Source organism: Podarcis filfolensis (genome assembly GCF_964270895.1).
Source record: "Podarcis filfolensis genome assembly, chromosome: 12".
Classification (NCBI taxonomy): domain Eukaryota; kingdom Metazoa; phylum Chordata; class Lepidosauria; order Squamata; family Lacertidae; genus Podarcis; species Podarcis filfolensis.
The window spans coordinates 11,475,588-11,489,302 of NC_139614.1; the positions used below are offsets into that span (position 1 = coordinate 11,475,588).

The window sequence follows — 13,715 nt, forward strand, 5'->3', positions numbered from 1 at the left end:
GTACTTCTGCTTTCAAGCAAACACTGGGGTCATTGGTTGCACAATATTGCAGCACATGATGAGTTTAATGCACAAGAGCACTTTCAATGCAGCCGAGGTGCCACTTGTGCAAATACTTAAGATACTTCGCTTAAGGCAGGATATTCTGCTGGCTTCAACTGAGCTATTCACAGTAGGTGGAAATACACCTAGAAATGTAAACACTGGATCTCAGATCAAGAAGCTTATTTGGTGTGAAGTACCTTCTTGGGCTCACGCCTAAAAGTCTCTCCGATAAATGAACAGAACAGTGTCCAAATTCATTTGGGTTCGGAAAGGGGGAAGGCAAGATTAGAAGCTTTGGTCAATTAACCTTGGTATTCTGTAAAACAGTAAAGCTTTATAAAATGGCCTGGGGACCTGAGTAAGGCACTTTTATTCAGTGTAAGGGAGATAGCTCCTGCTAAAATATTGAATCCCAAATTGCATTTATTCCTCAATTTTTCCTGTTTTTAATTTTTAAAAATAAGGATGGAAGGGGAAGAATTGAAATCCATCGCTAGAGGGTATGTGACCATAGTAGCCAACTCCCATGGGCCGAGGTCCCTTCAACCCCCACCCCCAATAAAATATTTGAGGGGCTGAGTCCCTCCACAGTTGCTGGGCATTGCCATTCAAATGGTGTGCATGCCGTGAGTCTTGTGATGTGCAGGGTGGGGCTTACCTGGGGCCCCCAATACAGTCATACCTTGGAAGTCAAACAGAACCTGTTCCACAAGCCCGTTCGACTTCCAAAACCAATGCACAGCTTCTGATTGGCTGCAGGAAGCTCCTGCAGCCAATCGGAAGTCCTGTCGGATGTTCGGCTTCCAAAAATAGTCCGCAAACTGGAACAGTCACTTCCGGGTTTGCGGCGTTCGGGAGCCAAAATGTCCGAATACCAAGGCATTCGAAAACCAAGGTTACGACTGTATTTTATCCAAGTTGGCACCCCTGTGCCAACAGGACAGGGAGGGAAAGCAGAATCCCTCCGTCAAAAACTAATAAATGTCACAAGACCTCAGTGGCTTGGATTTTACCTTCTATTCAGAGAACAAAACCCAGCTCCCTTCACAGAAATGGGCTCTCTTGCTTTCCCCTTCAATCCCCTGGCAACCACGGGAAGGAGAAATTGTGTGCAGTTCCACTCATGGAGCCCCCGCTTTGGAGCCCAAGCCACTGGGAGTCTGCCTCTTGCTTCGTTTACCTTACGCAGGCAGCGTCAAAGCAGAAATCTGCCAATCGTTAGACAGTTCTCACTTTAGGCCCTTAGCACTGCAATAGTAGTGTCAGAGCTACCCTAGGTCCCAGCTCACAAAGGACCAACGCTGCTTCGTTGTTAAGTATAAAAGTCTTTATTGAAGTTCAGATTCACTTCCAGAGCCGCAGCGCGCAGCCCCACGTCTAAAGTGTCAGACCACTGATGCTCCGTCTGAGTCTCCTCCCCCTTGACACCAATTTAAGATTCTAGCCTTGCTCCACCTTCTCCGCTGCTCCTTCCTCCTCTGGGTCCGCCTGCCCGCCGGGGTCCCGCCCTTTCTAGCCTCTTCTCCCGCTGATTCCCCTGAGCCTTCTCCCTCCCTCCGGCGGGCTTTAGGAGCTGGTTCCCCATCCGGGTCTCCTGCTGTTCCGCACGCCTGCACATTTGAACTTGGCGCGCGCGCCCAGCCAGCAGCTTTCCTCCTGACCGTTCCACTGCTGCTGTCACTGCTTCCCCCTTCGGGGGGGCTAGCTGCAACTGACCTCCCCTCCGTTGGAGGCGTGGTCAGCCCTGACTCCCTCTCTGGAGGAGACGCTGCCCCTGACACATGTGACTCCTCCCTCCCACTACGCTCTGGTGGGGAAACTGGTCCCGATCCTCCACTGCTGCTTTGGGGTTCCCCTCTGGCTCCTTGTTTCTGGTGCGTCCCCCCTGGGACCCCCCTTGCCCTGACCATCGGCGCCCCCTTCTGGGAATCTTCTGATTCGCTGGAGAAGCTCATGGAATCTCTCGGGCCACTGTCATACTCCCCTACGCTGCCCTCGGATTCTTCCCCTTCGCTCTCCCAATCCTCTCTCCCCAGTGCTCCTGCTCCTGATTCCCTGACAAGTAGCTATTACGATTTAACACTAGTACTTTGGAATGCAAAAAAAGAAGAAAACCACCCCAATCTTGCCAGCAAAGGCACGACATAGGTCCATTTCGAAAAGGCATGTTTTCCCACACGAATGGCGAACTAAAGAATTTGAGCAATTAGCATTTCCTGAACTGTTCATGGGCAGGAATTCATATTAAAGGCCACAACATTAACTCTATTTTCCTATTTATTCTCCACGCTCAGGACTATTTATTAGGGCAATAAAATTAGATTTTTTGTTAGGCATTTTGCTAATAGGTGCTCTACTGATATCAGTGGAGAGGCTCCTTACAGAAAAATATGGATTACTGAACGGATTGCGATGGTCCCTCTAAGACAACCGGCAAATATGAGCTAGGATCACTGTTGAGTAGCAAGTTGCTATGTTCCCATATTTATTTGACACTTTAGCCGTCAAACATGGGCAGGTACGAATACATAGCCTGTCCACAGTGTCAATGAATTCCTTGTCTTATTCCAATTCAAGAGACTTGTTTTTTTAATGCAACTCCCAGACACAAAGCCAGAAGGTGAGTTGAAAATTTTGCCATGTAGCAGGAGAGGTTGCCAAGAATCATCATTGCAGATCTATCCATTCTATTTGGCCGTTGCTTTTATGCTTATTAAATCCTGCCAGAAAAGAATTCCACACACTTAATAGGCACATAACAATCACGACTGTCTGTGTTTCTTTTCTTTATTGAGTCCTCAGGTTTGAATTAGGGACTCACATATTATGTATTGTGGAATTCTAAATATTTTGACAGCTGCCATTTTGATATATATATATTTATCAATTTCCATTTATAAAACTACAGTGCATCTCTTCCTCCAATTATATAGCTCCATTATCCCTTCTAAAATGATATACTGCTTTAGAATCAAGCAGGTATTTAACTGAAGGCTGGCAAGTTGTAACTTGGACAGTGTGCGGAGGGAGTGAAGGTATAACTGCTCCTATATTTTCCTTCCCCTTTGTTTGCCTAACTCTCTCAACTGCAACGGAGAAAGAGCCATAGCTCAGCGGCAGAACACATGCCTGGCATGCAGGTTCAATCCCCGGCCCGGCTAGTTTAAAAAGGACCAGGTGATAAGCAAGACCTCTGCCTGAAATCTTGGGAGAGTCCTTGCCAGTCAGATTTGACAATATGTGCTAAATGGACCAGTGGTTTGACAGCATCACAGACCCCTGCTCATGTCCTGTAAGGGGTGGGGGGAAGAGTACTGGCAAAAAGGACCGGGGAGGAATGAGCATGAGTTTAAAAAGGTACGCATACATACGCTCCCAGTTACGAGATAGCCCTAGCTTAACTTCATTCCCCCTAGTCCCAAAATGGTGGGAATCTCTGAGAGCTTTTCAGTTCCCTTTTTGACACCTGAAAATTAGCTTCCCGTTTTAAAATTAGCTATATTTCGATTATATTTTGTTATCTATAAAGCTTTAAGTCCTAATACATTGCTACCTTGATTCTCAAACTTAATCCGTTCAACTCCTGAAACCAAGGCGCGGCTTCCGATTGGCTGCACTCAATCGAAAGCTGCGTCGGATGTTTGGCTTCTGAAAAATGTTCGCAAACCCGAACACTTACCTCCAGGTTTGCGGCATTCAGCAGCCAATTTGTTCAGGAGCCAAGCCGTTCGAGAACCAAGGTACCACTGTAATAGGCTAGGATCCAAAGAGCTACTCCAGGATAGATTGTTTTTTTCTTTAAATGTCACACAGCTCCTTTGATCAGGACGTTCTCCTCCTCATAAGCTGCTTTAGAAACTCCCTTCAGTTTCAAAAAAGTGTTTTGCTATGCCCTAATAGGCAGTGGGAGCTGACACTTAAAAGCAACACAAAACCCCAAAGCACAGAGAAAAGAACACAGGTTGTTGTTGTTTTAGATCCTAGCTATACTGAGCTCATCCATCATAGAGCTCTCCCTGTTCCCTCTGTTTTTACAAAAAGACAACAGATAAGGTGCTAAATGGGCTCTCCCAACTGATAAGCAACATAAAACGCAAAAATCCCCTTGGTAAATTATTATTTTTTATAGCACCTGGTATTAAAAGGGAAGATCGAAGAAGCCATTGGTCTCTTTCTTTGCTTCCAGAAACATTCTTGTTCTTAGAAACATTGCATTACATGTATCTTCTCTTACATGGGGGTCCAGATTCAATAACACTGCAGCACTGGTTGTTCCCAAACCACTCACTAGGCCCCATAGCCGCAAAGTAACCCTTCTCCGTTTACTAAAAACAGAGAAGCTCAGTATCCTCAACACTGAAAGTTAACCCTTTTGAGATACACGAGAATATTCACTCAAGGCTCTGCCATTCAAAGCGATCAGCCAAGTTGCTATGATAAACCAGCCTCACGAACACACTGTACAAAAAGATGTGACTGGCCTTCAAGCTTCTACACCAGGCCAGAACCACAATTGCAACAGTTCTCTTTCTCTCTGTGCTGCAAATTACTCTTTGAAATAAATGTAGATCAATGGGGCATCTGTAAGTACAGTGGACCCTCCGGATACGAGGGTCTCTCCGTACCCCGAAAAGTCCACATCTAGAGGTGCCGCTTCTGTGCATGCGGTGAAACCTGGAAGTATACACTTCCGGTTTTGCTGCGCTCGCAACCCGAAAGTTACGTTACCCGAAGGTAACGTAACCCAAGGGTCCACTGTAAATGGTCTAATGCCAGATTCCAAACCACAAAAGCCCAACACCCAAAATGTAGTTTTTACATACTACGTATCTACAGCTTAGCTGTATTAATGCTGGGTTTTTTTATGTGTGTGGGTAGGCTGTTACACCTAATCTTTATAGTTATTTTGCCACAAAAAATGTGGCAAAACCCAACCGTTTATAGCACATTAATACTTCCTGAGGAATCCACTTACATATGTTCAATGGTGTGAGCAGGAACAATGTGGTTTCATTGGTCTCCAAGAGTCCAATACTGGGCTTGGATTTTTGTCCTTGAATCCATTTTCTTGGCCGGTCTTTCATGAGAGCTCACCACCAGATCTGATGGGTAAGTAAGAGTTAAGCTAAGTTTTCGTTATTGCATATTTTTAGGTATGGTCAACTTTGGACAACCCATTAATGTTGTTGTTTTGTTTTTTGAGTTACGGAAGATTGGTTAAAATCCTCATCGCCATCAGTAGGTCACCATCGCGGGAATATAGCTGTACCGCTTCTTGTCAGGTGAGGTCCTTGGCTAAAGGAACAGGGAAGCCTCGTTGCTTTCATGCGTCACAATCTCTTAAAAAGCTACGGCTCAAGTGCTCGAGCTATAGAAGCATACGGAGATCTGCAAGGACACCTTATTCGTCTAGCACACCCACAACAACCTCTTGAGGAGAAAGCTGCTCGAAAGCTTCCTGGACCGCCATCTCAGATGGAGCCACTGTTGCTGTGCCGGCTGGAGGAGCCTTCTTGCAACTCAGGTCTGAAAAAGGATTGAACCACCTGGGTGAAAGATCACCCCCGAAAGCCAGTTTCATCCCTTCCCAGCCGCTGACTTTTTCCCACGTCGGCTCCTGTTTTTTAAGCCGCTCTATGCCCTGCAGAAGACAAAAGTTTGGGGTTTATTCATCACCGGCAGTTAAAAACCACAGAACTTGGGAAACTGCTAACTAATCACCTGCTAATAACAGCATAAATAGAATTTTCTAGTTAGGGCTGTGAAGATTCCTGAAGATTTTTTCCCCCTTACAGTGACCAGGCATAAATAAAAAGGGAAGGAGCAGCTGAAAGGAGCTTGATAAATAAACTATTGTGAGATATTTATCTCTACTGAGAGAAAAACAGTGTATTATACACTAACAGGGCATGACACCCCAAAATAATTTTTGTAAGATTTTTTTTTTCTTGAATGTTGCCAAGGGCCGCCAAAAAAGGCCTCAGGTCCAATGCAGGAAGGAACTATCTTATGAAAGAAAAAATACCCCCTCCTTCTTTCCTAACCGTTAAAAAGCATGCAATTGCTAAAGGCATCTTTCATCCGAATAAATTGCTCTACTTCAAGCACACAGTGAGATCGGCTTATCCACTTTGTGCATTCCTATAGCAACAGAGACACTTCTACACCCAACTGTTGAGCAGCCAAACAGATTTTGTTACAGAAATATCTGCTTACTCATTGAGCCAAGTCGGTGGAAACTAATTTAAATGAGTAGTCGGTGTACGATTGATTTCAAACATTTTTTTAAAAAAAGACATGATTTAAACCCAAATTCTGGTACTCAACTTTCTTCCTCCTTGCACCTCCTTGGGTGCAAGTGGTTATTCAAAGATGTTTAACAACAACAGCAGCAGCAGCAGCAACAACAACAACATAAAAAGGCACAGGAACAGTGTTCAGAAAAGGTTTATTGCATTTGTTTCCCATATGGAAGCATTGACAGAATTGAAAAGATGCAGCATTTACATAGGTTTGAAACGAGACAGATCTTAGCCTCCTTCACTGATTCCCACCCCGGCTTTGATTCAGTCAAAAGAATTAATTCAGGAGCATAGCTTATTTGCAGTTCTACCATCTTATAGTGCTGGGTTTTGTTTTGTTTTTTTGCAATTACTATGATGGCTCTAATCAGTAGTTTTTTGGATCCAAAATATACAATAAAATCCCTGTCGAGATACCAAAAAAATAATAATTCTACAGACTCAAGTCGTTTCGGGTGTAATCTAGTTAATTCTACTCGCTTCTGTTTTATACAGAATGCCCTCGACTCAAGTCCCCGTTTCCCAGATCTTACTGCATACAGAGTTTGCCGTCCACAAAGCTGTGACAGAAGGCATGCATGATCCTTTAACACTTGACATCTCCCCAATGTAAAATATATAATATGTATAAATATAAAGGAGAACAGACATTTACAGAGATATAAAAAAGGTGGCAATATTTCTTTTAAAAAAAGACAACGCATCTACGGAAACATTCTGTGCTTAGGTTCTCATTTGGACCGGCAAGCCTACATACATATGAACACTGTTGAATAAGCATCCCTCCTTTTATTTTCCAAAACAAAGACAGACATCATCTTGCTATTCTATACATTGAAATAAAGATTTCTCCCTCCTCCAACTGTAAGGCATCAAAACCCACACACGCCGACAAAAACCTTCCGCCGTTTAACCCAGGAACAAGGGAGAGGATGGAACCAAACAGCGTAAAAAAAAATGAAAAAAGGGGGGAGGAGATGGAATCCTTTCTGTAGCTTTCCAAAGTACGGTAATGTCGGCAATACGTTTGAGACATTAAAAGCTAGGCAATTTTGTTATTAACGGACCCTTTGACAGGCTCGGGCTTTTGTTCTTCCATCTTTCGGTTCTTAGCGAGGCTTAAAAGCTCAGGGTGGGGGTGGAAGGGAATATCGCAACACGAAGAGACCCCCATAGTTCACCGAAAGCGTCAGCTGCCATCCCAAAGTCCATAATTTGTTACGCAACGAGATGGCACTGTTGGCACGGACTGTCACTCGGGTGCCAGTCAGAGTGTGTAAAGACTGGAGGTGGGCGCCAAGAAAAGAGACACCCTCCCTTTTTCCATTAGTTATGTCATACAGAAAGCAGACAGGAAACCAAAACAGACCCATCAAGTTAACAGGTTAAAAAAGAAAAGAAAAAAAGCTTTAGCCACCAGAGACAAAGAATGACTGAAAAGTTCTCTTTTTTTAGTTGTTTTTAGACTACAGGGCGCTTTTTTTTTTGTCTTTTCTCTGCCATCGTCAGCCATTTAATAGGCGTTTTTTTTTTCTTTAAAAAAATCCGTTTGAAACATTCATGTAGAATAACAGTAGTGCTGTAAATGTGGTTTTTGTGTTTTAGTGGAAATGCTGTTCATGGATTCTTAGACCACATACTGATAGGGGTCTGCTTTTCCTTGATCGGGAGTGGCAAATGGGCTAAGCCAAACTATAGAGAACGGGTGGCCAAATACTGCTTTCATGTTCATCCATTTTGTTTTTTTAGCCCATCTTCTCTCTTCTTTTTTCAACTGTTCTATTCCCTGAAAACAGAAACATGACATTTTCAGTCAGGAACTTAACTCGGTAGTTCTGGTTTCGGGGAAAAAGGCTCCCTCTCGGCTACCCTTTTATCAAATGGCTGTAGCAGGAAAATAACCAATTCCCTGAACACTCCCCACTTTGTGAGTTTGCAAAAGGATAGGAAAAGAAAGAAACCCAAACCAGCAGCAAATTTATGAACAAAGAGGAAGTCATATAACGTGTTATGAAAGTTTTAGGAACTCTCCAAATAAAAGCATTGGATACGGGAGTCAAAAGGCTTTGTGCAAATGGTTAATCCCTCCATCAACTTCCAAGTTCTCCACAAGGAAGTTCAAGAAATGCCCACTGAATCTTCTGACTAGCAAGCTACAGGCTGTGTCAGCAGGGAAAAAGAGTTGCAGGACAAAGACGGTGCATATATCAAAGTGAAAAAAGGTACCCCATTAGTTTAGGAATGGTTAGGGGGAGAGCAAACTGAGACGCTTCCGATAACACGCCACTTGTTTGCTGACCACTTGCGTGTTAGCGTTTGCAATCACGACTCCAAATCTGAAATAACACCAGCACGAAGTGTAGAGTTGAACATTGGGAAATGAATCGGTTTTCCAAAATACAGCGCTACCTTGGTTCTCAAACGCTTTGGTACTCAAACAACTTGGAACCCAAGCACTGCAAACCCGGAAGTAAGTGCTCTAGTTTGTGAACTTTTTTGGGAAGCCAAACGTGCTCTGTTTTGAGTGTTATGCTTCTGATTTGAGTGCCACGCTTCCAATTTGAGTGCCACGCTGAGGTCTGTTTTTGCTATTTATTTTGTGTTTTTGTGGCTTTTTTCATTTTTTCAGTTCAGCTACTGATTGATGGATTGTGTGACTGCGGTACGTTGTTTATTGCTTTCATTTTATGGACCAATGGTCTTGTTAGATAGTAAAATTCATGTTAAATTGCTGTTTTAGGGGTTGTTTCAAAAAGTCTGGAACGGATTAATCCATTTTGCATTACTTTCTATGGGAAAGCACGCCTTGGTTTTGGAACGCTTTGGTTTTGGAACGGACTTCCGGAACGGATTATGTTTGAGAACCAAGGTATCATTGTATGCCGTGTCAAAGATTTGAGGCCTGTTTTTCACACTGACATTTAGAAAGGTAGGAAGGACAGAGTGCAATGAAATGAGAAACTCTAGGGAAAATCAAGTCACAGAGCCAAAGGAAGCCGGGGGCGGGGGGCGGGGAGGCACTCACAATACCAGGCCAAACACAGATGAACTACAGTTGTCACATTTCTCAAAATGGGGACCTGGAAATATATTGAAATCTTGGGTACAGCCAGAAGGGATCATGTGATAACAGGTGTTAATTAAGCAGAAAACCTGTCATGGTGGTTAAGTGTACACACTATGGCAAAGAAAATATTCCTATATTTCTAAATATTTCTACGCGCGCACACACACAAAATGACCGTGCCTAAAAATAGCCATGCAAGCTAAGGAGAGATAAGGTGATCCTTGATTTAAATGCTCAGCAGTGAATGGCTCTCATCTGAGCAATGAGCAATTTCAAGCCACTTGAAGAGAAACTAAAACAGTATCAAATTCATCATAGACACACCAGAATTGCCTAGAAAGTCCCCCCCCCCAGTCAAATGCATTTCCAGAAGCAGCCATTCCTCAAAAAAGGGGGGTGGGGGTGGAGATAAGTTAAAAAGGAAGTTGGAGGGGAGAGTCGGGAAGCCCAAAAATTGCTTTATAGCCACTATAAAAAATGATCCAACAGAACATAAAACTCCAATTTAGGCAGGCATCAACAGATGGGTGCTTCCGGAACGCTTCAAAAACTTATTTGCTCAGGCTTTTCCAGGTCATTAATGCCTGAACCCTGTAGTTTATATTCATATTTTACTGAAAGGTTTTTATAGATGTTTTATGATTTGCGGGAGAGATTAGTACTTGCTGGGGTCTTTTTGTGGGGTCTTTCCTGGAGTCAAAGGCAGTACAGAAAATTATAGGTAAAGTAAAGGTAAAGGTACCCCTGCCCGTACGGGCCAGTCGTGTCCGACTCTAGGGTTGTGCACCCATCTCACTTAAGAGGCCAGGGGCCAGCGCTGTCCGGAGACACTTCCGGGTCACGTGGCCAGCGTGACGAAGCTGCCTCTGGCGAGCCAGCACCAGCGCAGCACACAGAAACGCCGTTTACCTTCCCGCCAGTAAGCGGTCCCTATTTATCTACTTGCACCCGGGGGTGCTTTCGAACTGCTAGGTGGGCAGGAGCTGGGACCGAACGACGGGAGCTCACCCCGCCGCGGGGATTCGAACCACCGACCTTTCGATCGGCAAGTCCTAGGCACTGTGGTTTTACCCACAGCGCCACCCGCGTCCCTACAGAAAATTATACTAATCAATAAATACATCAGAATTGGTATGAATACGAAAAGAGCTGCAAATGTGTTTCTTTAATAAAACAGAAATCTTGCTAAACTGAAGGAAATGGGCGGGTGGGGAGAAACAGCTCTGGCAAAATGCGGAAATCGCTAAGGCATAGAGAGAAGAGATGTGAGGAGCAAATTGCTGGAGGCACAGACGCAGCTAAATATTTCTTTAAGAAACATCATAGGCGAGGAGTCAGGGAGATGGCAGGACCTCTGGATAATATATAAAAGGGTCATCTGAAGGAGGACCTGGCGACAGCAGAGAGGTGGATTATTTTCATCTGCTTACACCGCAGAAGATGTCAGAGATGCCAACATCTGACACATCCGAGAACTCAAACCGAGAAAGGCAACGTGTTTCAACTAACGATTGCTGGCTCTGGGTGACATTCATATGCAAATGTAAAATTGCTCATCTAAATATTCTACTTACAAAATCAACCTCATCACCAACAAATATAACACTTTTTTTTTAAAGGGAGAGATTCGGAGGCAATTTGGGGTAACGACAGACTCATCAGCCTAATTTCTGAGCCAGGTAAGATAAAATTATGAAGCATATCGAAGAATAAGCTTCGCTGAGAATGAAGTAGCACGGCTTCTGGAAAGACAACTTCTGCCTTAACAATATTTTGAGAATCCTTTGAGTCTCAACAGGTGTGTGAGCCAGTAGATACTGAATGCATTCAGTTGTAACAGCAAAACATGATTTACTGTTATGAACAGCTATAACCTTGGGCCTGCACACACCCTCCTCTTCTTTGGCATTCAAACAGACGAGGGATTCAGAAACTTCTGCCTAGTAAACTGTGGTTTACGCAAAGCAGGATTAGACCACAGTTTGAAATCCTGGCTTTGCCTTGATGCTTGTGAAGGTAAAGTACTGTTTGCTATCTTGCCCGGAAGCATAACTTGAGCTTTTAACGAAGTTTGGAAGGATGGTGGAATCTAAAGCAGAATGGAGAAGTTCTGGAGCATCTCTCCAAACTGGATGATGAGCAACAAAAGGGCAAAACAATATTCAAGCACCGTATTTTTCGCTCTATAAGACGCACCAGACCACAAGACTCACCTAGTTTTTGGAGGAGGAAAACAAGAAAAAAAATATTCTGAATCTCAGAAGCCAGAACAGCAAGAGGGATCGCTGCGCAGTGAAAGCAGCAATCCCTCTTGCTGTTCTGGCTTCTGGGATAGCCGCGCAGCCTGCATTCGCTCCGTAAGACGCACACACATTCCCATTACTTTTTAGGAGGGAAAAAGTGAGTCTTATAGAGCAAAAAATACGGTAAGTGCAAAGTGATGCTTGGGGCAAAAAGTCTAACTTCATATTTACATTGGTGGGATCTGAATTTACATGCAACTACCCAGAAAAGAGATTTTGTAGTTCTGGAGGACTGTGCATAGAAAACAACAGCTTAGCATGTAGTAAAATACAGTTGTACCTTGGTTCTTGAATGGAATCCGTTTCGGAAATCTGTTTGACTTCCGAAAATGTTCGAAAACCAAGGCGTGGCTTCTGATTGGCTGCGGGAGCTTCCTGCACGCAATCGGAAGCCGCGTCGGACGTTTGGCTTCCAAAAAAAGTTCGCAAACCGGAACACCCAATTCCAGTTAGCGGCATTCGGGAGCCAAAACGTTTGAGTCACAAGGTGTTCAAAAACCAAGGTATGACTGTGTATGTGTGTGTGTGTGTGTGTGTGTTGACAGCAATTTGTCAAGATTTACGTTAAGCCATTCTAAAGCTGACCACATATATGAGCATCTATATTCAAAATGCAAGTTGTAACTTTTCTAGATGCAATTGGCTTAGGGGCTGAGAACCTTATGGACTGCCTTCTGCATGAACCTTTCCATGTTTGAAGATCTCTCTCCAATGTGCTTCTCTGTGTCATTCCCTCTACACACACACACACACACACACACACACACACACACACAAGGCAAGGCCTTCTCTGCTATGGCATCATGGTTTTGGAATGCCAATCTAACGTCTCTTTGGCACCAGTGAACAACTTTGCTCAAGTCATTTAATACCTTTTAGAACTGTGAAGCTCTTAGCCTTCTGCTTGCTGCCGTCAGTAAGTAATTTGCCATTTTTATACAGAATCATTTTGTTGTGTTTTAACTCCTGCCCGCTGCTGCTGGACTTTTGCATGCTGTTCTGTTATCAAGCTTCTGGCACCTACTGAAGACTTTTATATTCCAGCAGACATTTTAACTGAAGTTTAATTTTGCAGTTTTAACGGATTTTTACCTTTTTTTACTGTATCCTTGTAAACCACTTAGAGCCAATGGTAGTCAAGTGGTATATAAATAGTCTGAATAAATAAGAGCATCCAATTAAAACTTCGTAGCGACAACAAATGTGACATTGGAAGCAGTGACTACCATATTTTGGGCTGCATAAGACGCACCTAGTTTTTAGAGGAGGAAAACAAGAAAAAAAATATTCTGAACAAAACAGTGGATGTATGATTTTTGTGGTTCATGCTGTGGCCACAGACATGTGATTTGACGATGAGTTTGGGGTAGCCCAATGCAAAAATCCTGAGGATCCATGTGGATCCGTGCTTTGTAACCACGTTTTAAGTGGGGAGGGAAGGAAAAGCACTCAAGGGACAAGGAGCACGCGTGGGGTGTGTGGAGAAGGCGCTTTTCAGCGAGCTGAGCGGGGAGGAGGGAGGGAAAGAGCACAATTGCTTTAAAGGAGCCAACCGGACAGGAGCCGCTTACACCCGTGTAAGCGGCTCTTCTCCCGCTTTGCTGCTTCAAAGCGAGCCACGGAGGAGGGAAGGAAGGGGAACCACGGATCCTCTGCTCACGACTGCAGTAGGATCCCCCCGCCATCCGTAGGCATTCGCTCCATCAGACGCATAGACATTTTCCCTTACTTTTTAGGAGGAAAAAAGTGCGTCTTATGGAGCGAAAAATACGGTAGGTAAATAACCTGTACAGTTGTACCTTGGAAGTTGAACAGAATCCATTCCGGAAGTCCGTTCGACTTCCAAAACGTTTGGAAACCAAAGCGTGGCTTCTGATTGGCTGCAGGAGGCTCCTGCAGCCAATCAGAAGCCATGGGAGCCCCATCGGACATTCAGCTTCCAAAAATAGTTCACAAACCGGAACAGTCACTTTTGGGTTTGTGGCGTTCGAGAGCCAA

The 13,715-nt window shown here is 44.1% G+C and overlaps 1 protein-coding gene across 6 annotated transcripts in view; it reads right to left on the reverse strand.

Annotated features, from left to right (window-relative positions):
- Positions 1-4,377: 4,377 nt before the first annotated feature.
- Positions 4,378-13,715, reverse strand: part of ZDHHC3 (zDHHC palmitoyltransferase 3) — a 51,610-nt gene continuing 42,272 nt past the window's right edge. For 3 of the 6 annotated variants that reach the window (XM_083578233.1, XM_083578232.1, XM_083578234.1), the window contains one exon: positions 4,378-5,686. In XM_083578233.1, the coding sequence (XP_083434359.1) occupies positions 5,447-5,686 (240 nt within the window). In that variant the 3' untranslated portion in view covers positions 4,378-5,446. Of the gene's footprint in view, positions 5,687-6,476; positions 8,134-13,715 lie in introns of those variants that run through there. The other 3 variants (XM_083578235.1, XM_083578236.1, XM_083578237.1) reach the window with 1 other exon arrangement.